This window comes from Rhineura floridana, chromosome 4 (assembly GCF_030035675.1).
Source record: "Rhineura floridana isolate rRhiFlo1 chromosome 4, rRhiFlo1.hap2, whole genome shotgun sequence".
Lineage (NCBI taxonomy): Eukaryota > Metazoa > Chordata > Lepidosauria > Squamata > Rhineuridae > Rhineura > Rhineura floridana.
Genome location: NC_084483.1, coordinates 43,506,133 through 43,530,670, shown reverse-complemented (window position 1 = coordinate 43,530,670; position 24,538 = coordinate 43,506,133). Strand labels below are relative to the sequence as shown.

The 24,538-nt window shown below is 41.1% G+C and overlaps 1 protein-coding gene across 1 annotated transcript in view; it reads left to right on the top strand.

The window, feature by feature from the left end:
* ERICH1 (glutamate rich 1) overlaps nt 1-24,538 on the top strand; it is an 80,067-nt gene that overhangs the window by 7,573 nt on the left and 47,956 nt on the right. Inside the window, exons 2-3 of the mRNA XM_061622888.1 lie at nt 10,063-10,218; nt 17,356-17,493. Coding sequence (XP_061478872.1) covers nt 10,063-10,218; nt 17,356-17,493 — 294 coding nt within the window. The remainder of the gene's footprint in view (nt 1-10,062; nt 10,219-17,355; nt 17,494-24,538) is intronic.

Below are 24,538 nucleotides of genomic sequence, written 5' to 3'. Positions count from 1 at the left end.
CAGAACAATGGTAAGTAAGGTTCCATGGCAAGCGAACCTAATGAAAAAAGAAGTCCAAGATGGGTGGGAGTTTCTAAAAAACGACAATCAAAAGGCACAATTGCAAACAATTCCACCAAGGAAAAAAGGGGAAAGACAACAGAAGAAGCCAATGTGGCTTCACAAAAAGGTTAGAGATACTTGAGAACAAAAAAGAGACTTGCATAGTAAGTGGAAAGAAAGCCAGGCCACAAAGGAAGAGTACAAACAAGTATCATGGAATTGCGGGGATGGTGTCAGGAAGGCTAAGCTGAGAATGAGCTGAGGATGGTGAGGGATGCTGAAAGCAACAAAAAAGCTTTCTTTGGGTACATCCATAATAAAAGACAGAGAAAGGAAATGGTGGTTCAGCTATTCAATGAGGATGGCAAAATAATAGATGATAAAGAAAAGGTATAAGTGCTCAATTCCTACGTTGGTTCAGTCTTCTCCCAAAAAAGGGTCTATGACCCTCCCGGGAAACTGCAGGGCCTGATGAACTGCATCCTAGAGTATTGAAGGAACTGGCTGAAGTACTCATGGAACCGCTGTCTATTATCTTTGCAAAATCGTGGAGGTTGGGTGAAGTGCTGGATGACTGGAGGAAGGCTGATGTTGTCCCAATCTTCAAACAGGGTAAAAAGGAGGAAACTGGAAACTACAGACTAGTCAGCCTGACATCAATACCTGGGAAAATTCTGGAGCAGATTATAAAGTGGTTAGTCTGTAAGCCCCTTGAAAACAATGCAGTGATTACTAGAAGCCAACATGGATTTATGAACAGAGCTTGGAAAAGTTACTTTTTTGAACTACAACTCCCATCAGCCCAATCCAGTGGCCATGCTGGCTGGGGCTAATGGGAGTTGTAGTTCAAAAAAGTAACTTTTCCAAGCTCTGTTTATGAAGAACAATTACTGCCAGAGTAACTTCTCTGGTAGACTGTGGGAATGCTGTTGACATAATATATCTTGACTTTAGCAAAGCTTTTGATAAAGTACCTCATGATAGCTAGCTAAATGTGGGCTGGATGGAACAACTATCAAGTGGATCCACAGTAGTCTACAGAATCATACTCAAAGAGTGCTTATCAGTGGTTCCTTCTCAAACTGGGGGGAGATAAGAAGCGGGGTACTGCAGGACCCTGTCCTGAAGACAGAAACAAACTATGAAGTGATCTTGATAGGCTGAAGCATTGGGCTGAAAACAACAGAATGAAACTTAACAGGGATAAGTGCAAAGTTATTTTTCTAGGGAAAAGAATCCAAATTCACAGTTATAAGATGGGGAATTCTTGGCTCAGCAATACTACATGTGAGAAGAATCTTGGAATTGTTGTTGATCACAAGCTGGATATGAGCCAACAGTGCGATGTGGCTGAAAAAAGGGCAAATGCTATTTTAGGCTGCATTAACAGAAGTATAGTTTCCAAATCACATGAAGTACTAGTTACCCCTTATTCAACACTGGTTAGGCCTCATTTTGAGTACTGTGTCCAGTTCTGGACACCATACTTTTAGGAGGATGCAGGAACTGGAACAGTTTCAGAGGCGGGCAACACAGATGATCAGGGGACTAGAAACAAAGCCCTATGAGGAGACACTGAAAGAAATGGACTGAGGGGAGATATGATAGCACTCCTCAAGTACTTGAAAGGTTGCCACACAGAGGAGGCCCAGGATCTCTTCTTGATCATCCCAGAGTGCAGGAGACGAAATAATGGGCTCAAGTTATAGAAAGCCAGATTTTGACCGAACATCAGGAAAAACCTCTTAACTGTTAGAGTGGTATGAAAATGGAACCAATTACCTAGGAAAGTGTTGGGCTGTCCAACACTGGAGGCATTCAAGAGGCAGCTGGACAGCCACCTGTTGGGTATGCTTTAAGTTGGCTTTCTGCTTTGAGCAGGGGTTGGACTCGATGGCCTTATAGGCCCCTTCCAACCCTACTATTCTATGATGCCCTGAGAGTCCATCCTGAGATTAGACTACACTACTGCAGACTTGGATACTTTTTCCTTTTTTTTACTTTTCATTTCAAGATGTTGGAACTCATGATATTTTGTGCAGGTTTTCTCTTTTACTTTGCCCGTTAGTCCTTTATGTACTTATTTGTCCTTTATACTACTTAAGTGATTAATTCCTAATAACTAATCTAGCTGTTGTGTTCTCCTCTCTACACATCACAAAAAGAAGAAACCTACAAGGAGAGTTGTCCTCTGTAAAGGAGGGCACATGGCCACCTACTGTCAGTGCCTCTCGGTTCTGTTCTACTGAGCTGTATTGCTGTATAGGACCCCTTTGGTTAGCAACCCTCTCATGCACAAAGGGGCAAGGAAGAAGGCGTATAATGGGTTGAACATGGGGAATGTACAAAGACCCCATTGTGGAGCTGTCTTCTAGCAGCTTCTTGCAGCTGTGATGTTGGCATGTTTCTTTGTTGCTGCAGAAGGCTGCAGTTTTGTCTGTCCTTCATCTTGCTGCTCTCCAGAGCCCCCAAAAGTAGGCTTTGTCTTGTGGAAGCTGCATTTCTATTCAGTAGGGGTGAGAGCCAATCCTATGTTGCGTAGCTTCTACTGAGCTATTGGATAACTTGGCATTGTTTCCTCTAAGTTTGCTTTTGGTGTGTATCCTTCCTTGTCCAAATGGCTCCCTTTCTCTTCTCTTTCAAAAAGCCTGTTGCCCTCACATGGGCATCACTACTAATATATTGGGAACATTGTCTGTAGGCTAGGCATTGTTTGCATGGCAGGCTTTGAACCTTTTTTCAGGGAGGTGTCGCTCTATGTGCAGGCCTTCTCCTATGCTATCTATCCTATATCTTTTCCTATGCTATTGACTGTGAACAGAATAACAATCCTTACTTCAGTAGTGTCTTCCCTTGGCAAAAGAGTGGTTGTCTGGGTTGCAGCTGCTGTTTGGCTGTCAGGGGGTTCAAGCTCCTGTGTGTAAGGAAAGCCCTGTAGCTTCTGGCTGTATGAGTAAGTAGCTTCCCCCTTATCTGACAAGGGAGTTACTGGGGGCGTGCTTGTGCGTTGTCTGTGTGGATGATGATGTTCCAGCTATCGCTGCATGTTGATTAGTGCCTTCTGTTTATGGATAGTATTGGGGGTGGCATAAGACATTGAAATGGTGGTATAGTTGCCAGGGTTGCAGTGGCTGGCTCTTGGTGCAGCTTGTTTTTGAAGCCGTTGTTTTGCTTTCTAGATCACTGCTGAGAGTCCATAGGATTGCAGATACATTACACCGGCCACAATGTAGCAGGCCATATGAATACCCTTCAGCTGGTTCAATGTAAAACATCCAGAATTCCATAGCAGTTGTTTTCCATAGTGCAATGCTATTCCTTGCCTTTTAAAGAAAATGGGTGGCTTCTCTTTCATTTATACTTCTTGCTTTTAATATGGAGATGAGAAACCACAGCTGCTGAAGTGAATAACTGATATTTTTTTAAAAAAAAATTCTATTTGAGTGAGGTTGCAGTGACATTCATCAAAATATCAGTTAGGAGAATACAAGCTGACTTGGTCACAATTGAAATGTAATCTTGTAACTTTCCCCCACTCCTTTCAACTCCATCATGTGTCCCAGGGTAGCTGTAGATATGTGTTCAGAATGGCCAAGTCTCCTTTCTTTGTTGCCATTATGTTCCCTGCCATGCTTGTAAATACACAGAGTGTGCATTTCAAGCTATTTCTGGCAATGTGCTTAAGGACAACGCACTGCAGAAAAACAGACTATATGGTTCATTGCTGCTTATAAAGTGATCTCTGATTCTGAAGCTGCTCTCAGTAGTGGGGTGGAGGAAATAAGGTAATAGCAATTAGCAGGGGGGTTATTCATTGCCACCTGATTTGTGAGGTTTTGAGTACATGTTGATCAATGTTATGAATGTCCGCTAGCTATCAAGGGATTTGATACTCTAGGCACTACTGGGCACAAGCAATTACAGAGTATCAACTGTAGAAAATATTTTCCTTGACTGCAAGAGGGCCTGTAAAACACTTAATGCGCAAAGATATATGACCCCATAAAATCTGCTTTAATAGGGAATATTCCAAAGGAAGCACTTCTGTTGTAGACATATCATAGGGTTTTCTGCAAGCTCTTTCTGCAAGCTTTCTGCAACCTTTGAACGCAAGACATGATGCTTATAGAAAGTAAGAGAAGTAATGGAAGATAATTCATGAATGATTTATGTACATTTTCCTTAAGTGTCTGTGTCACTTTTGCATTAGGTGTTAAATCTGGAAGGCAAACACTGCATTTGCTGTGATGTCCAGAAGTAATTTCTTTCAACGTTTCTCCTGATTTTAACAATATTAAACTAGGCTTTCTTTATGTTGTTTTGCATATCTGTAAAATGATTTTGCTTTGATAGTTGTTGATAGTCCAGAGAATATGCAGAGGACACATTTACAGTACAATCCAATACATGTCTACTCAGAAGTAAGCTCCATTGGATCCAATGAGACTTACTCCCAAGTAAGCGTATTTTGGATTTCAGCCATAGACTCTGATTCTGTTGTTCCACCGCCTGCCTTCTTATTAAGCATTTAATTTCAACGGAATAGACTTTTAGGGTGCATTTCCAACTGACATTTTTACTAGGCTGGGGGGAGTTGGATGCTACGAAACCCCAGCGGCACTGGCAGGCTCATGGTGTCAGGAGCCTGCTGGCGCTGCCAGGGGTCCACTGGTGATGGCCAGTCCAGTGGATGGAGGGCCAACAGAAGCCCTGAAAATGGGGCATTCCAGGGGTGTGATGGGCGGAGCTGCAGGGGGACTTGTGTGAGATCTTCCTTGCCTTTGGAGCCCTTCCCTGGATCACGATCTGCCTGGAAACTCCACTAGCCAAAGGACCATTGTGGCCTATGGGGAGTGCTTACTCCCTGGGAGACCTCTTTGTGGGAGCCGGTGCTTCCTGGCGTTCAGCTGGGTCCACAGCTCCTAAGCGGGAAGTGCTGGCTCCTCCTTCACCGGACCCCATCATTTGGTCTGCCTAGTCCCAAATGATCATAGCTTAGTGTTTAATGAAACCTGATGACACAAAGGCATATCTCCTTCAGGAAGGAACAGGATTTAGTTCTAAGCACACTGGAATCTGGCATGAACAACTATACTTACTAAATTTGCAATTAGAGTGGAAACAAAACTATTCACTGAAATGTGGCTACTTAAAAAAAAAAAAATCCTAAAGGGCAGCTGCACTTTGTGAGAGGCTTAAATATAGACACTAGCCATGTGATGAGCTGAGGGTTGCCATGGTTGGAACCACTTAGTAAGTGGCTTTCTCTTCCCATACTTAAGATTTACTTTATTAATTTAAAGGTAGAGTCCAACTGAAATCAATGAAGCGCTTTAAATGAGCGAAGCATGAAGTATCGAGCACTGAAAAGGTCATTCCTAAATTTTTCTCTTTCTAGTCAGAGTTTCTTAAATAGAAAAAGGAAAGAAGCAAACAGATGTGGCTGTATTCTTCCCTCAGTCTGCAATTTAATGCACTATGTAATTGCTTCTTGTGAAAATGCAAAACAGGGGCCTAATTTTCTCGTCATGCATTCTGCACCTCCTATGATCATGCCACATCGTTCATGAACAGTTCCTGGTTATAGCCTAAGCTGGAGTATTGGGCAGCAGTGCTGCAATTTCACCTTCAAGTGTATTATTATTATTAATTTTATTTAATTCTGCACAAATATGTGCACTCAAAGTAACTTACAGTTAATAAAAAGTAAAAGTAATATATATATATGTGTGTATGTATGTATGTGTATGTGTATATATATATATATATATATATAAGGTTTTTTCTCTTAAAAAAAAGTCTGTAAGGCAGTAGAGCAACCCTTCTTAGGAAGGCTACACCATAGAAGCCTTCCAAAGTTAAGAACCAAATGCCTGGGAGAAGAGAAAGGTTTTTGCCTGGCACCTAAAGATGGGTAATGATGGTGCCAGGCGTACCTTCCTGGGGAGAGTGTTCTGCAAATGGGGGGCTGCCACTGAGAAAACCGTCTTGTGTTGCCACTCTCCACACTTCCTTTGGAGGGGGTACACGAAGAAGGGCCTCCAGTGCTGAGTGCAGGATCCGGGTTGCATTATAATATAGCATTACTATAGCATTCAAGTATAGCATTAGATATTGCTGTTGTGTCTCCCCCCCCCATTTTTATTGAAGCTTTTGGCACGGTAGTGCCTTGGAAGAAACGTTACAGGTAGTGGGAGGAAGCTTTTGGAGAATGGAATACTTGGATATTGAGATGCTTCAGGTCTTGCATGGGAAGCCCAGATTTTATCACTGTTCGCAAAAAGCAGGAAAAACTGTGGTTTAAAAGTGTGATCCCACCTGGTGCTTAGATGTCTGAAATGACTACAGAGGGGTATACGTTCTTTTAGATTTTATTTGAAATTACAACCATGCTTATGCTGAGACTTGCTCAATGAGCACTGCAGGGGTTCCCAAACTGGCCCTTGGATCACCAGTGGTCCACGAGTTTCATTCAGGTAGCCTGTGGCATGTCTGCATTAAAATGTAGATAGTTACTTTAATTGTATCTTTACTGCTTTTTTATGTCTTATGTCATATTGCAATTTGAATTCTGTGGAACGCGTATTTTAATACAATATAAGAAATAAGAAAAGCAATAAAAATACAACTAAAAATCGTAAGTGTGTAGCACAGCACACTTCCTGCCTGTTGTAGCAGTTGTAAACCATTAAATGGTTCTCTAAGACCCTCAGCAATTTTCAAGTGGTCCATGGGGGAGGGGGTTGGAGAGCACTGCATTATGAGAAACACAGAGCTGCAGCCCTGTCTCAAGTTCTTCCATCCCTCCTCTCTCGAAATGTGCAGTGCAGCTTGCGTCATACCCTGACGCAGAAGGTTTCCTTGCCTCTGCCAGCCGAGATGTGGATTGGTGGTGGGAAAGCACCTTATCTCTCATGGCGGCTTCTTCTTGTTTCTTTCATGTTATTGCCAGGAGTGGGAAGGAGTTCAGCCCAAGGTTCCTAGTCTTTGCAGTGCCCCCAGATTGTGGGTTTTTTGTTTTTGTTTTTTTGCAACATCCAATTCCATCTTCTGGGACTGCTGAATCTGTCTCTTGTCTCTGAACCTTGGCTTCCCTTGTGAACTTTATTTGTGGGGGAATGAGTGAAGAAAGCACCCCACTGAGTCTAAGTCACGTGTTAGAGAGGCTAGAGAACTAGAACTTAAAGCTAGATCTTCTCTATCTCGGCAAATTTGGTGCTGTCTTGAGGAAGTTGCTGGCATTTATTCATATTACCTTTGACTTGGCCACCTTTCTTTATGAACAGGGACTGTATGCCTAAGAGTCTCTGGTGCCTTTCAGTGGCAGTCGGAAAACTGCATTATGATGTGGTCTGTCGTTAAAATTACAACAAAAATATTTACCACCACCCACCAAATGGATATGGTCTCACTTGCAGAGAGAATGCCGATGCAAGTCCCCGTATCAAGAAGCTATATAGTTATGAAAATACGATTAAATGTGGAATAATGCTAAAATATATCAATCTCTCTTCATATTGGTACCTCCTTGCATTTTTCTTTTAGAGTTGGCAATGCCCACATGGTCCTAAGAAACAAAGTGTTATGGTTGCAAAGCCCTAACACTTCTACTGTGCTCTCCAGTTTGTACATGCGAGTGAGAAGCTTTTGATTAATCATATCCATTATATCCCCACTTTCAGAATACCAAATCTAGCTGGGGTTTTTTAATGAAGTACATTAGGGCCCCACTCATATGGTGGGTTATGTTCCGGACCCCCGCTGTAAAGTGAAAACCGCTGTAAAGTGGAACCCATTGAATAGAATGGTGCACGATGCCCGAAAACCACCGTAAAAGCAGAAGAAGTGGGGCTTTAGTCTAATTGCGTCTAATTGAGACCTCTGTATTAGCGAAGCGCTGTAAAGCGAAGTGCCATAAAGCGGGGCCCTACTGTAGTAGTAGTTGAGATGGAATGTCTTTTCCCCTTTCCCTCTCCCCCACTTTTGAGGATGTGTTGCCTTACATTTGCCTACAGGCATATCTAGATCAATGATTTCCCAAATACACCAGAGCAATTTTTCTCTGACAAAGAAGTTTTTATATGACTTCCATTCACAATAAATACTGTTCCTTGAGTTACATTGTTCTGGCTATGGTGTAAGAGTGAAAGAGCAAAATTGCATTTTCTAAATAAATATAACTTTTTTAAAAAAATCCCTGAGAGGCTTTTTTTGTCTCCAGGCAATATTATAATTATTTTGCTGGAGATTTAGAGTAGGTCACCCTTAAGGCACAGGTGTCATTTTCCTGCTCTTAAAAAAAAAAAGTGTTAAGACTAACATTATTGGATCTTTTTTGAGGAGCTCTGAATTCTCTCCATAAATCTCTGTGGCAATATAATCAAAGACTGCTCTGTATAGTAACAACTTTGGGTATCTTAAAAAAAAAAAAAAACTGGAGGGGCAAAAATAGCCAGGTGTTCTCATTAAGATTATACTCTGGCTTTCCTTTAAAATCTATTTACAACGTGATTACTAGCAACTTGTGGTCCAGGAATAAGATGGTAGTAATTAAATGCATAGAATCATGAGCTATAGAGAGGTTAGTGACTTAAGTGGGATGGACATGTCCTTACACACACACACATACCCATCTTGTTTTTGAATTGTCTTCTCCAGAATGCCAGAAGCAGGGCTTCTTTTTGTAAAAGAATGAGGTGCCAGTACTCATACCTTGATAGAAGTTCTGAGAGTGCCAGCACAAAATAGTTGCCAGGGACAGAGGTGCCAGTTCTGTGTACTGGTAAGTTCCATCACACACAAAAAGCACTGGCTAGAAGCAATCCATCTTCCACTTCCCAAGGTTCTTCAAATGAGCACGGCTTAACTCCTCCCCCCCCCCCCCGGCCCAAAACAGGTGCTTTTACTTTGAGGAAGCTATTCATTTCAAAGGGGTTTGCATGGGTCTTCAGAGAAGCTTGATTTGAAGATACCTAAAAGGGTTTGCAGCAACATGGTTGGGGCTAGCCTTAGCCTTGTACAACAGGAAGCATTCTCTTCCAAAAGCAGATTGTTTTCCTGCATATAATTTCTGCCTGTCTTTGTTCTTCAGGATGGGATGGAGGGAGTAACTCCAGGTGGGTGCAGGCAGGGCAGTTCTCTTTTACTTTTCAGCTTGGATGTGGAGCTTAGGAGCAGCTGATCATGATATCATCATGGTAGTTTTGTTATGTATTTTAATTGATCTGAGGCACAGTGGAGGATTTTATTACTCTTTGCTGAGCCACCTCTGCCCAGGAGGTAGAGTTTTTAATTAGTTCTGTATGCCTCACAACATATTACCTTAATACTTGAGTTTGGTCTAACTGCTCATTTTTTATGTGGGTTAAATAGCAAATTGATTTCAGCATGCCGTGCCTTGCTAGTGTCTTGTCCCTGACACAGAGGACTATTCGGTAAAGCTGTTCAAGTGTTCATCATCAATTCCCTGTTCATTCTCAATGGGCATAAACCACAATAGGGATATTTCATGAGAGCGGCACCGACATGGCTTTTTGGGGCAAACTGTGGAAAGATTTTGGCTGTTTAATCCTGGTAGAGGCATCCATTCACACAAATTATATAGAGATGCAATTGAGGACGAGCTGATGCCTAGCCTTAATAGCTTTATGGGTTTTTTTGTATTTTCTTTTAAAGGTCAAACTTTTCTTTTGTATTTTCTTTTAAAGGTCAAACTCCATTAGTTGCAGTGGTATGTTGGGCCCAATGCATACCTTTGTTATCACAAAACATTCTGTACATCACACAGTTGCTCCAACTAATTGTAAACTGGTTCCCCAGAAGATATCCCAATCTCCAAGCTTTTACTCTTATGACCCATGCCCTCCCCTTGTAAAAATGGATGCTGTTTGAATTGGAGAAGTCCTTTGGGAATGGGAGCAAAACAATCAAGCATTTTATCTCAAATTTTTATATATGATCAACTGTAAATTGGTAAACTTTATTTTATTGGCAACATGTTTTATATTTATTTATTTTTAGCGTTCAGAAAGAAGGTATTGGAGAAGCTCTTTCCTGTTCCTGTTCCTCCTGGTGTGATTTCTACAAGTACAGAGACAACTGTTCTGAGAAGTTCAGGTTCGGAGCAGGAGGATCCTGAGAGTAGTACAGCTTTGCAAGGATATTCCACTGTAACAGGTAATATGACTTGGGGATTGGAAGAGCCTGTGACATATGTTGGGGAACTTGCTGGATGATTTACGTCTCGGTTAGGATGTTTCATGAAGTAACAGAAAATAGTGTGCATTGTGTTTAGTTGCATCCTTGCAATAAAGACAAACAAGAGATGCTGGCATCATAAAGACTACTTATTTTCACAAAAATACAAGGAAAGGGTTAACAAGTATAGATTTAAAAACATGACAGCATATCGGCTTAAAACATTCAACCAGCATATGTTTAATTGCAAAACAAAAGTCGCCTTTGATAATTTGCCACATCTGTCAATTGTAAAATACAATCTGATAAATAGACACTTGGGAGTTGCTCTCTCTTCAATTTACCTTAAAAAAACAAACTCTGGCACATGTAGGCTGAAGGTAACAGATTTTACACTCAAACCACCCATTTTCTAAACAAAGCTGCTTTTTGGTGAATAGACTATCCTCCTATTACGCCCTATTCACTGCTGAATAAGTTGTGTGCTACATTAGTTTGAGGTATCATCTGACATTTTCAGAATTTTTTATTTATTTATTTATTTAATTTATATCTGTCCTTCCTCCCAGTAGGAGCTCAGGGCAGCATATAACCCTGGGGATATGATGGTTGCATTTGCACTGAACAACAAACCATGACTTGGTATTAACCGTAGTTGAACAAACCACAAATTGTCTCACAGATGATCAAACAGATCATGGATTTTTTTTCTAAAGCATAATTTGTTTTTCAGTTACTCGTGCCTTGTGCCTCTGTAGCTGGACGAGCATCTGGAGTGGGGTTATAAGGGTGTGATTAAGAAAGGCTGTTGTGCTCAGACATAAGGTCAAAACATAATTAAAATAAGCCACAGTTTGTAATCCAACAACAAACCATGACTTAACATTATGGCTTGTTGCTAGAAAACAAACCATAGTTGGTCTGCTGGGCTGGGGTCAAGCAGTCATAACACATTCTGGCTAAACGTACCATGGCGTAGTATTATGTGCAAGCCAGGCCAATGTAGTAGGCACTGGTGCAACTATTTGATCTGATAATCTAACCTAATAATAATAATAATAAAATTTTATTTTTGAGTCGCCTATCTGGCCGAATTAACGGCCACCCTAGGCGACGTACAACAGCGCAATAAAATACAATATAAAACCACAAAAACAACATTCAATAATTAAACTGTCCACTCTTAAATGTAATCAGCAGCATTAAAAACTAACCCACCCCAGAAACCCCATAGGCCTGCCTGAATAGCCAGGTCTTCAAAGATCGGCGGAAAGCCATCAAGGAGGGGGCATGGTGGAGATCTAAAGGAAGGGAATTCCAGAGGGTGGGGGCCACAATCGAAAATGACCTCTCTCTGGTCCGTACCAGCCTAGCTGTTTTAACTGGTGGGACCGAGAGAAGGTCTTGTGTGGCTGATCTTGTCAGGTGGCATAATTGGTGATGCTGGAGGCGCTCCTTCAGATAAACTGGGCCGAAATCGTATAGGGCTTTAAAGGTTAATACCAGCACTTTGAATTGGGCCCGGTAAACAACTGGTAACCAGTGAAGATCTACTAATACTGGAGTGATGTGATCACGGCGACGGCTGTTCTTTATCAAACGTGCCGCCGCATTCTGTACCAGCTGTAGTTTCCGGACCGTTTTCAAGGGCAGCCCCACGTAGAGCGCATTCAAACATGTGTTTTAAATACAGTTATATTTTATACACGCACTCTTTTCTCTGGCACTTCCCAGAGACATGAAACTGCAGAATTCATGCGCTCACTGACAGTCTCCAAAAGATAAAAATGTAGTTTTTAATAAAGTGTTTACTTCCTCTTCTCTCTAATTGCAATCTTAGTAAACTCTCATGAAACAATACTGTCTGTAGTGGCTTTTTACTCAACTTTTTATTAGATTGGTGCATCAAATAAAGTGAACATAATATCTGTTGAGTTCAGTGAGCTGCAGCACATTTGGCATTCAGCACAGAGTTAAATGTCTGATTAACTTAATTCCAACTAAATTTTAGCTTTTACATGGACTCATTTAATGTTACTGCAAGAACTTTGCATGAATTCTGTTCCTATTTCCTAGGAGGTCTGCATCTTTTTTTTCTCTTTTGGGTAGTATTTAGTAAAATTTACTTGGCTGTTTTTTTAAAAGCAAAACAAAAAACTTGCTCGGATGTGAAAGAAAATGCCACAGTGCCCCTAAAGGAAACCTCTTTGAAAACATGTTCACAAGCCATAACACTTGCTCTCAGATATTAATAAATACAGAAAGCATGAGTGATGAAGCAATCCTGTGCATATTTATGCAGAAATGTGTCCCATATGTTAGCGCATTTGGATCTGTAGCCCAAGTATCTCTTGTACATGCATATGTTGTTTTATATCCAAACTTACTGCTGAGACATTATCAAAGACATATATTTTTAATGTATCAAAAGCCTGTTTAAACAAAGACTTTATGTAACACATAAAGCCCAAAAGGGTTTGTAGCAAAGAATGCTTCTTTGGGCAGGTGATATTAAAATCTCCTCTGAAAAGGAGCATCCTCATGGAGACCTTAGGAGGGAGGGCAGGAAAAAGAGGGGACTTTAAAGCAGATACAAAAAATCAGCGTTATAATACTGCACTTAACGCTTATACAAGGCCAGTGCAGGGAGCAGTGACATTTGTAGAGACGAATTTTTGTGTGTCTCTATCAGAAGTGTTCACAAAATGGTTCTGATTCTAAAGACTGAGCAAGTAAGGCAAATCTTGTCTATACATATTCACAAGAAACTTTGGCAGTGCAATAATAGAATAAACAACTTTGCAGACTGATTAAAACAATTCATTTTAGCAGTTAATTACTGTGGCAAGAAAGAGCAAAAGACTGTAATTAGTACAGTACAGAGTAGACTATGACATTTTAAATACATTTCCATCAAGAAATAGTTGATAATTGATAATGTTCTAAGGCTATGATTTCTCCATTTGGATTAGTGAACTGCTGCTTTTAACTCTGGATTTACTGTGTGTTTGCAGCTGTTTGCATTCTCATTTAATTTGTATAGTGCTCATGACCTTACCCTCAACCAATACCAGTCTTGATGCTTTTCTCCTGTAAATTTTAGGTTACTGATATAGGGATAATCTGATAAATTAGGGGAAATCAGGCTCCAAATTACTCCACACAGGATTACAGGCAATTTGTTTTGCTGTTTTTGGGTGGGTGGATCAATTGCCACTTTCTGCTATCAGGCTCGGTGCCATTGGGCAGCCAGGTCGGGGATTGGCCCAAGGATCCAGGAGCTCACAGAGGCTCACCAGTGCCAGGCCTGGCACTTCTTCCACCACCTATCATCATTGCTGTGGGGGCCCACCAGAGCCATTACCACTTACACCTCCTCCACCACTGCCACTTCTACTATCCCTTCAGTGGCTGGAGGCTCTGGGTGCTCCACTTTGATGTCTTCCACAGCCACTGCTGCCAGAAACGCATTGGGCCCTGCCCCCTCAGAAGTAGCTTCCATGATGTGGGAAACTTTGCTTCACAGACACTATAACCGCTGCATGAGGCACCACAGGAGAACGAGAAAAAGTTTCCTGCACCATGGAAGCTGGAAAGGCTTGCAGTGCAGCACCCAGAGCCTTCAGCTGCTGAAGGGATGAGCAAGCATGGAGAAGAGATAGCAGTACTGGTGGGCCCCTGCACCAATGAAGACAGGTTGCAGGAAGAGGTGAAATGGTGACCCCTTAGGATGGGGACAAGGGGTCAACTGTGCCTGAGAGCCCCCAGAAACATGGAACCGACCCTGACATTCAGAGACTATTGTTAGTATCTTCTCATCCTATTAAGCAATGGTGTGCTGCTTATCTGAACTGCTTTGGATAGCAAAACTGAAGTCAAGCATCTCTTCTTAAGAATGATTGATTTGATAATGATCTTAAAACAAAAACATGGTATTGTTTTATCTAGTTCCTGGAAATCTGGGGAGAAATGGCACCAGTTTCTTCCATCACCTTGTAGATGCCAAATGAAAAAAGGATCAACAGTCATGGTTAGTTTGGAAGATACTTTGTGGCACTTGGGAAGAGATAAGAGGCCCAACAGAAACGAAGGGCCTGTCCATTTTTGAGCATTATTAGCTGTTAATCCACTTTTTCCCCATTCAAATTAAACGGGAGTAGTCCATACCCGGATGTATTTGAATTTGGATAAGAGGAGCAACTTTGGCCTTTCCAGTTCATGCCAATAGAACTTGACAAAAACATTGGTGTGTCAAGAGTCTATCAACCCACCGATTGTCAGAATGAGACAATCCTAGCCCACCTGTTGGGTGAATATTGCATAGGTCACAGATGGTCTGAGTTGTTCCTGTGTTCGTTGCCAACATCCTGTGGGCATGGCTGTCACATCACACCCTGGGGATCTTTAAGATTCTCTCCCAAGCAGCCGCACTCTGCTCACCTCTCAGGGTCTTACACGCCTGTGTCTGATAGACAAAGTAAGCCTTGGTGAAACCGTGCAATTGCGAAGTATACAAGAATGGTATGAGAGAGATGAAAACCACATTCCCCATGCAGCCGAACAAGAAAATTGGTATAATTCCCTCTCAGCCCTATTAACCAGTGACTAACACAAGGTCCATAGTAACATGTAGCAATTAACATGTGGTACAATGTAGAGAGTGGGCAAAGAAGATACAGGCAATGAGTGGTAAAGTGGGTAGACCAGAAAGGTGCTGGCTGGGCTCCAAGACAGGCCAGAAGCAGACTGCAAGGGAGGAAGATGTTCTTATTTTGGTCTGCTTGGTTCTGGCCCTACCCCCATCTGAACAGAAAAAATGATTGGCTGGGGGAACAAAGCATGCTGATGAGGTGCTTCTAGTTGGCAGCACCAATCCTCCTGCTTTCTTCCACAACCTCTGCACAGGCTTCAGAGGTGATCCTGTGGTCAAAGTGGGGGCGTGGCTGTATTTCTGCACTGGATCATTCAGTTGCTCCTAATGCAATAGACTCAGCAAAATCATCTGCTCCCAGGAAAGCTATATCTAGGACAGTGAATCCTATAGAGAATGGGGATAGTTTATATGTAAACATCTTCAAGCATAAAAGTGTCCACCATTGATTCAAAGTGTATGCCTTGCTTTTGGAAATCTGCAAATTCCAAACTTCCTCAATTCAGTTTTTGAATAAAATTGTTGCAGGAAACTAAGCCTGTCCAAGAACTATGGGTTTTTTCTGCTAAATCCTACTCATAGTAGATCCATTGAAATGAATGAACCTAACTTGAGTTCCTAATCTTAAAGGAAGTTAAAGCTTAGTGTAGTCATATGCGTAGCCTGGATTTTAGGAAAGCTGATGTTAATAAACTCAGAATAATGATACGTAAGACAAGCAACCCTAATGAGAAAAGGAGTCCAAGATGGGTGGGAGTTTCTTGCATCTTGAGTACTGCATCCAGTTCTGGACACCGTACTTGGAGAAGGATGCAGACAAACTGGGACAGGTTCAGCAACAAGGATGATCAGGGGACTGGAAAGTAAAAGCCCTATGAGGAAAGACTGAAAGAACTGGGCATGCTTAGCCTTCAGAAGAGAATACTGAAGGGAGATATGATAGCACTCTTCAAGTACTTGAAAGGTTGTCACAAAGGAGAGGGCCAGGATATCTTCTTGATCATCCCAGAGTTCAAGATGCAGAATGATCTGGGGTTGGACTTGATGGTCTTATAGGCCCCTTCCAACTCTACTGTTTTTTGATTCTATGGAGTTAATCATGTTTAGTAACGCCAATGGGTCTACTCTTAGTAGGACAAGCGTAGAATACCAACCAATTCTCCCCCCCAAAGCATGCCTGATATTGTCCAATATATTCCAACACCCTTAATTTTCATATTCACTTCTCATTAATTCCAGCATTTGATTTAATGCCTCATTGTTAATCAACAGTGGTAGGAGAAATCAGCTCCAAGCTTGGCAGTTTGAGGGATTTAGCATGAATTTAGGGAAATGAATTTACTGAATAGTTTCAGTTAATATTGGCTTGATGTCTTGTCTTTTCAGATTGCATGATTAATGAGTTTGTATCTTGTTGCATTCGTTTCTGTTTCCTTTATTGACCTCTAAAAGTAAAGAGTTAGGTTTAGACAATCGGGTGTGTGTGTGTGTTTATGTTGTCAGAAAATAAACTGGCAATGGTGATGAGATGAGCATTAGGAATTTAGCCTCCTGAGCTCTATGAAATGGCCTAATTTCTTCTGCTAAACAAAAGAAAGCATTCAGAAACTTGATTTCTCATCTAGATCTATGGGAGTCATACTTGGAGGCTAGCGATCTCCTTTATGTGCCCAGAAAGCTGACCTAACCTATGTGAAGCAATCACTGTGGGAGTAGGCATTTCTTCAGCTACATTAAATTTTTCAGTAGCTACAGTTTTAATGGCATGACTGCATTTTGTTGACTGTAGCCAAATTCTATTAAAGCACTCTCTAAAATGCATACCAGAAGCACACCATGATTTGTTCTGAGTGGTGTTTCTCCATCCATTCCACAAGGTGATTTGTAAGAAAATTGATATCTTTATTAATGCACACCATAGATCACAACAGTATTTTTGTAATAATTTTTACAAGCGTATTACCACCAGCATTTATCCAATTTCTAGAAAGCCAGAGACTCACTGAACTGGAGATCAGGTGCTGCTATTGATAAGAAGTAGTTCTTGGTTTGCCTGCATTGATGCAACCTTAGTGATCATACTAATGTGTTCATGTAGTTCTGATCACTTAAGTAGAAAAAGTTCCTCTCAGTTCTGTGGAATTGTGTACCTACGAAAGGCAGCCATAATCAATTGGTGTACATTACTTTAATTGATACCCCAACTTTTCTTAAGGAAGATAAATTATACCTTGGGTTCCAGTTCTGGAGTTCTTGTAAATGAATGCCATCAGCACCACTGGAAAAAATGGAACTGGTCATCTCGTTCATATGAACAATTGGGCAGTCTACCTGCTTCTATCAATCCAGCCTCTCCTTACAGATGAAGGCAGCTAAACCAATTTTGCCACTGCCAAAGCAGTAAATGTGAATAAACATATGGGTAGTATAGGAAAAACAAAGCAGTTTTTATTGCTATCTTCTAGGTAAGAAAAATGTGGTTCTGCCTCCAAGAAAAATGTACACAGTGAATCCACCTCCCAAAGACTATGTACCAGCCACTAATAATGAAACGAGAAGTGACAACGCTGAGAGTGAAGATGGCAGTGCTGCTGATGTTCCAGGTGAGACATTATGCTTCATAGTTTTTTTTCCCCCAGAGGTCAGTGTTTAAAGCTACAAGTTACAGGTGAATGGGTATTTGGGCAGTTGTACCAATTGATAGGAGGGTGAAATCCTGAGTCAAGTGTTTCATCGGCAAAGATTTTTCAGAGCATGTGTCATTTGCTGCGATTTCTGTGGGATTGAGTAAAAAATCTGGGGGGAGAGTTGAAGAAATGCCTTCAGGTTATTTATATAGTGATGTGAATGTAAGTGTAGTTACTTTAAAGTCGGTGCTTCTGGCATCAGTGAAACTTGGAGCCAGTTCAGACAATGAATGACAACCTTGCTGTAGTTTTTATAGACCTGTGCTGCCTCAGGTATGTAGATAAGGGACTGTCTGTTTTTGAAAGCATCTCATTAAAATCTCTCTAGGTACATCCAATCAAATCTTTATTGCTACTGTCAATGACCAGCATAAAATAGACATAAAACTGTCATAAGAGGAGATTAACCTAATATACAGAAGAATAAGATGCAATAAAATGGGGTAAGAAGATACAAGGTAAAATTTGTTAAAACATGGTATTGTAAGATTGTTAAGACATAAGATTATAAAGTTCCAAGACAGGGGTGAGGAAAAAAGGTTACAAGATGGCTAGGGTCAGTTCCTGGCGAGTTTTACTTGCTGCAGCGCAAAAATTTGGTATGTCAAGGTATGTTAAGCTAGCATGCAAAGAGATGGCCTCTTTAATATAGCATTCCTTTTCTAATATGTCAACGTTGTACATGCAGGAAGATCTTGACCTTGTGCTTTGATGTTAACCTGAGTAACAAGTAGCTGGAGCTGGCAGGCTACAATGCATGATAGTGGGCTGCATTTGGCATGGTGGATCAGAATTGTGCAGGTCTGCAGTCCCACAGACATCTTGTATGGTTTCTACACAAGCTGTGATAGTGTCAAACCAAATCTATGAAAATACACCAAACATTTTAAACTTTCTAAATACTGTTTTTGCTGAGACTGTTGATCCTTTTATCAGTGTCCTTTCTCTGAGTGTACAGAGAACCTAATTTTGTCAGTGGTCTATAAGTCCTGTTGACTTGCTCCATTGTAAAGGCATTTGGATCTAGCAAATTAAGTTGCAAAGTTTAGCTTATCAAACTACTTGCTTCGTTATTTTATGTAGTTGTTACTCTTGGACACAAGATGATGTTATATTGACTTTTGTCAGTTCCTAATTTTTGTTTGAATTAATCCCAGTGCTAATGTTGCTCCTAGAGTTTTTATAAAAGTTAAATAAAGGTGAAGGATAACTATAATGGATCTTACTCAATTATAGATCAGGTGCGTGTGTTAAAATTCAGGTCAGCTTGGCTAGAAAATTGTGTGCATAAGAACGGAAGAACTTGGCTGTAAGGGTCTCTGAAGTACCAAAGAGTTTGAATGTGACATATGGTTTAATTCTATAGGAACATAGGAAGCTCCCTTATACTGAGTTAGGCCATTGGTTCTTCTAGCTCAGTACTGTCCACACTGACTGGCCGCAGCTGTCCAGGGTTTCAGAGAGGGATCTTTCCCAGCCCTACCTGGAGATGCCATGAAATGGACCTGGGGCCTTCTGCATGCAGAGCAGATCCTCTTAGTGTGACATATGTCATGTCTTTACATTGCTGCCACATACAAAGGATTTTCTAGTAATGCCAATTAGTTTGACTGGGGCATTTGTATTAAGTGGGCTGATATAAACAATGGCAAAAGGAATGTATTTCCCATTTCTAGCCACTCATAGTCAGATAGGCATTCACTTTATGAATTTCTCAATGTCTGTTCCATGCATAAAAGAATAGCGGCTGCAGTCAAAACATCCACTCGCCTTCAGCCACTTTCCGGCAACTGAGAGATTGCTTGTGGACAACATGTTTACTGAGAACTCTTCTATCCATAGGAATAGCTCCATTTATTCAGATGAAGGGGCACAATATGAGAATACATGCATAGGCAAGGTCCCTCAATTGAAATGAATGGGGGGGCTGTCCATATGTTTAGAAGTTCAGCGTAAACTTCAGTACACCATGGGTCCACTGAGCTAGAAAAATTCCCACACTCGACAAAGAGACATAGTGTTGGGGCTGTCACAAGGAGCAGATATTAAGTGAAACATTTATGAGGCAAGTAAATATTCAGTCCATAAACCTAAGCTGCCGTGACAAATTCATGGCTTTCAAAAATTGTTTGAAGCATTTAAGACTTACAGGTAAAAGAACAAATTTGTCAGTAGCAAAATATGGCAGGATTAGACTGAGGATGCCACACATCTCTGTATCCCATTATTCCTTCTCTGTTTTACTTGGGCAGATGTTTTACAGCCTAGGTGGAATGAAAAGTCTTGATTTATGACAAAGCTTGTCTAGCTGGAGACCAAAGAAGAAAAAGAAAAACAAAGTATAATAGGTGACTGTATTTCAGTACAGATCTTCATCTGCCTGTGCAGTTTTTTCCTGTGTGCTTTCAAGCTTCTCCACTTTCTAGAGGATAAATATTATAATTCTCTACTCACTTCTAGCTTTAATAGATATGCACCCTTCTGAGTGGACAAGGTTATAATTAAGGGGACTTGGAGCTAAAATACCTTGGGTTTATTTATTTCTATTTCAGTTTTGGCATTGAGTTTTGTTCAGCACAGCTTCTAATTCATAACCTATAGCTGCTGCTCTTCCTGTGTTGCTTTTTCTTCTGCCAAGTTCTTGTTCTTGTTGGTGACTGGTTGTATTCTTACAGTGTGTTATGGTTTTAAATATGGTATTGATTTTGTTGTGAATTTTATTTGTTGGAAGCCACCCTGTGAAGATTTCTCACACACTTTCTCTCTGTAAACTTAAAAGTTTTTCCTTGCTTTTTCTGAGAGGTTCCCTGTTTTGCTCCTCCACATTCATGATCCCAGCCTGGTCCCAGGCTATGGTCTGAAGGCACATGAGGCCAGCACCCTGATGAAACTAAGCAGGGTCACGTCTGGTCAGTGCCTGGATGGGAGACTGCCTGGGAACCATATGTAAGCCGCCTTGGGTTTCTGTCATGAAAAGAAAGGCGGGGTATAAATGTAATAAATAAATAATGACAATAAATGATATAGTGAATAAATTGATTATCAAACAACAAAACTCTACTATGCCTTGCAGGAGTGGGGAACCTCTGGCTTGTGGGCCAGTCTTGACCCACCAGAGGACCAGGTCATTTCCTCCAAAACCATGCCCAGCTGTCAATCAGCTGACATCACTTGTGACATCAGCTGATGGGCAGGAGCATGGGGTTGAATTCTGCATTGACTTCAGATGCTTGCTTCCAGCAACAGGCACCTGCAGCCAATGCAACAGGATTTAATCCCTGCTCTTCAGTTTGTGGTGAGCTCAGTAGGGAGCAGGCACATGCGCAAATAAAGCCTGTAACGTGCAAGCTTCTTTCTCCTGGAAAGAAAGCCTGTTAGATGCAGGTTTCCAACCCTGCTGGGCACATTCCTCCCAGTTTGCATGCCCTGCATTTGGCACTTCTCAAAGCTGGGAGCCACTTGCCATGTGGGAGTTAAATTCTTCTTTGTTTGGCTGCATACGTCTTCCAGGGGAAGGTTAGAAATAAGTGCTATTCAGACCTTTGGGTAGCACCAATGCTTGCACTTCCCAAAACAGTTTTTTCCCCTCTTCCCTTTAAAAGGCTTTCTTAGACTGTGCAAACCTGTTCCTTGCTGAGAACAAGCCCGTGCATCCAGACTTAGCAGATTGTAACCCCTGCTTGGCACACAGGGAGCATGCACATGCAGTCAAAGAGAGCCTTGGGCCTCTTTCTCTTCCCACCCCCTACGGCTAGGAACATCCCTCATGCTGTGCCTTCCAAATGCCTGTGAGCCAGTGGGCTATCAGGCACATGGGAACCCCATGCAAGGGATTTTGACATGTGAGCAGGGCAACTCACCTATCAATCATGTAATGTCCTAATGATGCCATGTGAATGCTGCCCACCTGTCAAGTTTGACCCCTGAGGCAGATCATGATGAAGATCTTGCCCATGGAGCCAAAAAGATTCCCCACCCCTGATGCAGAGTATCCATTCACTTCAGTTTTCGTCTCCCAGGCTCACTTCTCAACTTACTCCACTGTATTACCTGTCACACGTATTGCAGTGGCATCTAGATCAGGGGTGGCTATGCTTCTTTGGCCTATAGGCTACATTCACCTGTGGCAAACTATCTGGGGTCCACATGCCAGCTGTGGGTGTGGCCACCCCACATTGTCTTGTGCACACATTTTTATGTACACAGATGGAAGCTGATCCATGCCAAAGAGGTTTATCTTCCTCTTCTTCTCATCAAATGATCAGTCTGATGACTGGGGAAGGGGGCTGATTTGCATCCCTACAAGGGAATGGGCTTTGCCCACCCCAGCACTGTCTGTATTAGTTCCCCCCCATTCAAAAAGGGTGCCAAAATTGGTGGAATCTTAGGTCACAGAAACATTTATTGGGGAGGATGGATTGGGTCCCCCAAGTGTGGTTAGCCACCCCTGGTGTAGATTACAGAAATCTATAAATTGTGGTGTACAAACTGGGCCACTATGAAGATAGAATCTGTTTTGTGAAAGTGGCCACTTACAAAATTTGCAAACACTAACCTGAAAAAGTCAGCAACAGTTAAAAAAACCCCAGTTTTAAAAAACCCACCTGCAAAGCACTTGGCTAAACTGTGGGAAATTGTGATCATGCTTTAGGAACTTGAAAAGAGGGTTCTAAATGAAATGGATTAAAGCATGAAGTTGCAGGAAGCCTTGTAAGAACATTTCTCTTTTTAATGGAATCGCCACTTTGAAAACATCCTTTTTTTCAAACATTTTAGATAACTAAACTGATGCTTTTGGCAGGGGCATTAATGTAGTGTTAATTTTGAGCCACAGATAAGCTATCATCCATCAAATGCTGGTAGCTAAATCAATAACTTCATTGCTTCAAGCTGTTTAATCTTGAACTCTGGCTGTTTCAATGTTTTTTTTGTGGTTATCTATTTACTTAAAAACACTCCTTTAGTATAAGCTCCTTAAGGCACACCATCTGGTTTATAAAGGAACAAAGAGTGAAAGCTTTGACAGGAAAGTAGCATTAATCATGTTCCTCCTTTGTTGTGATGTCACAACACAGCACTCCATATTATTCCTAATAATATTTTAAAGACTTAGAATTCATACCACAAGTAATATAAAGTAACGTTTATGTTTAACTGTTAAACTAATATATAATTATCACTACTGTACAACTCAAAAAAGGCGTACTTGGATTTTCATCTTGTTTTCCTATTGCACATGTTGGTATTTGCACGGTCTAACCTATATCTTCAGTATGCTTTTGCACAGCCTCTTGGAGTTGCTAGACACCTTAATTCTGCAAAACAGAAATCTCTTACTTTAACAAACCCATAACTTGCAAAGACAGTGGGTGATATCCAGCTAAGTCATATTCAGAATAGAACCCTTGAGATCAGTAGACTTAAAGTCCATTGAGTTCAGTGAGCATTTTCTGAGTATGACTTAACCCAGTGGGTGATGAGGTAAGGTTTTATCCAATGGTGACTTTGCTTAGTGTAAAGTGCATATGCTCACCCAGTTTTTGCCATCAGCTTCTCTAGGGTGGAGGGCTTACATGGTTACCGGGGATAAGTAAAACATTGGCTCCCCGCCAACAGGTTGTGGTGGCTGGTTGTGTCTTAAAGGTCCCATTTGCACTATAAAGCAGCATTATACTACTTTATACTACTTTAAACAGTCACAGCTTCCCCCAAAGAATCCTGGGAACTAGTGTTTGTTAAGAGTCCTCAGAGTTGTTAGAATTCCCCCCACAGAGTTACAATTGCCAGTGATTTAACAGTCAGTCCCTCTTCCCAGGGAACTCTGGGAATTATAGCTTTGAGAGAGGAATATGGGTCTCCTAATTATTACCTTTTTAAAATTAATTTTATTACCTTTTTTGTTTGTTTTTTGTATAAATGTACAAATGTTTTGCAGTTATAATAATCTATTTAAAAAGAACTAGGGTTTTTCTATCAACTATGTATTTCTGAAATAAACAGCTTTCTTATTTTACCAAACCTAAAGTTTCAGTGTGACTAAATCCAGGAAAGGTATGCTGCTTCGTGTAGAGATTCACTCACTCTCACACACACACCCCTCAGACTCTGTAAGCATAATCAGCAACAGTTTGCATATGAAGTCGTTAGTGTTTTTCCTTTCCCGCACACTAGGATTTAACTGAAACATGTGAAGTAACAGAAAATGCATCTGAACTTATAATGTGATGTGAAGCACAACTTTGACATGCCACAGAGTAACCACAGTCCATCCACACATCTAGCATCTGTTGTTAAAACTTTTACTTGTTAGATAGGCATGATGTATCTGATTGGTCACTGAGAACAGAATGGTGGACCAAATGGGCCATTGGCCTGATCCGCAGGCTGTTCTTATGTTCATATATGACCTGGTATCTTTGTTTTAAAAAAAAAGTTCATCAGTGTTGCATATCCCTAAATGAAAAAAATATTCCTGTAATTCAGAACTATTCTGACAGACAGACATTTTTGTCCTGGCTTTCCTAGCTCATGAGTTCTCAGGGGCTCTGGATCATAATATATTCCCTTGTTATGTAGGATGTGGCAGCAAGGAATGCTCATCTTCAGGACACTGATGTAAGCCTTATCTTGATGCTGTTGATAGGTGCACATAGACTTATCAGAACAGACAAAGGCAAGGTCTCTATTGGGAAGGTCTTAGTTAAAAACTCTGAGATAGGGGAGTATGATTTGTTCTGCCTTTTTAAGAGAACTGACCTAATTCACAACTTCCAGACCAATACATGGATCAGAATGTAATTATCCTTTGCATTTTGTACTTTCTCAAATTTTGTGATAACAGTTCTTGTGTGAAATATCAGTGTGTAAAAAAAGGATAAAATATGTAATTGAATATGTATTTCAGATACGAATTTTTGCGTGTTTTTTAAAGAACAGAATGAACTTAAGAACACTTGAAATT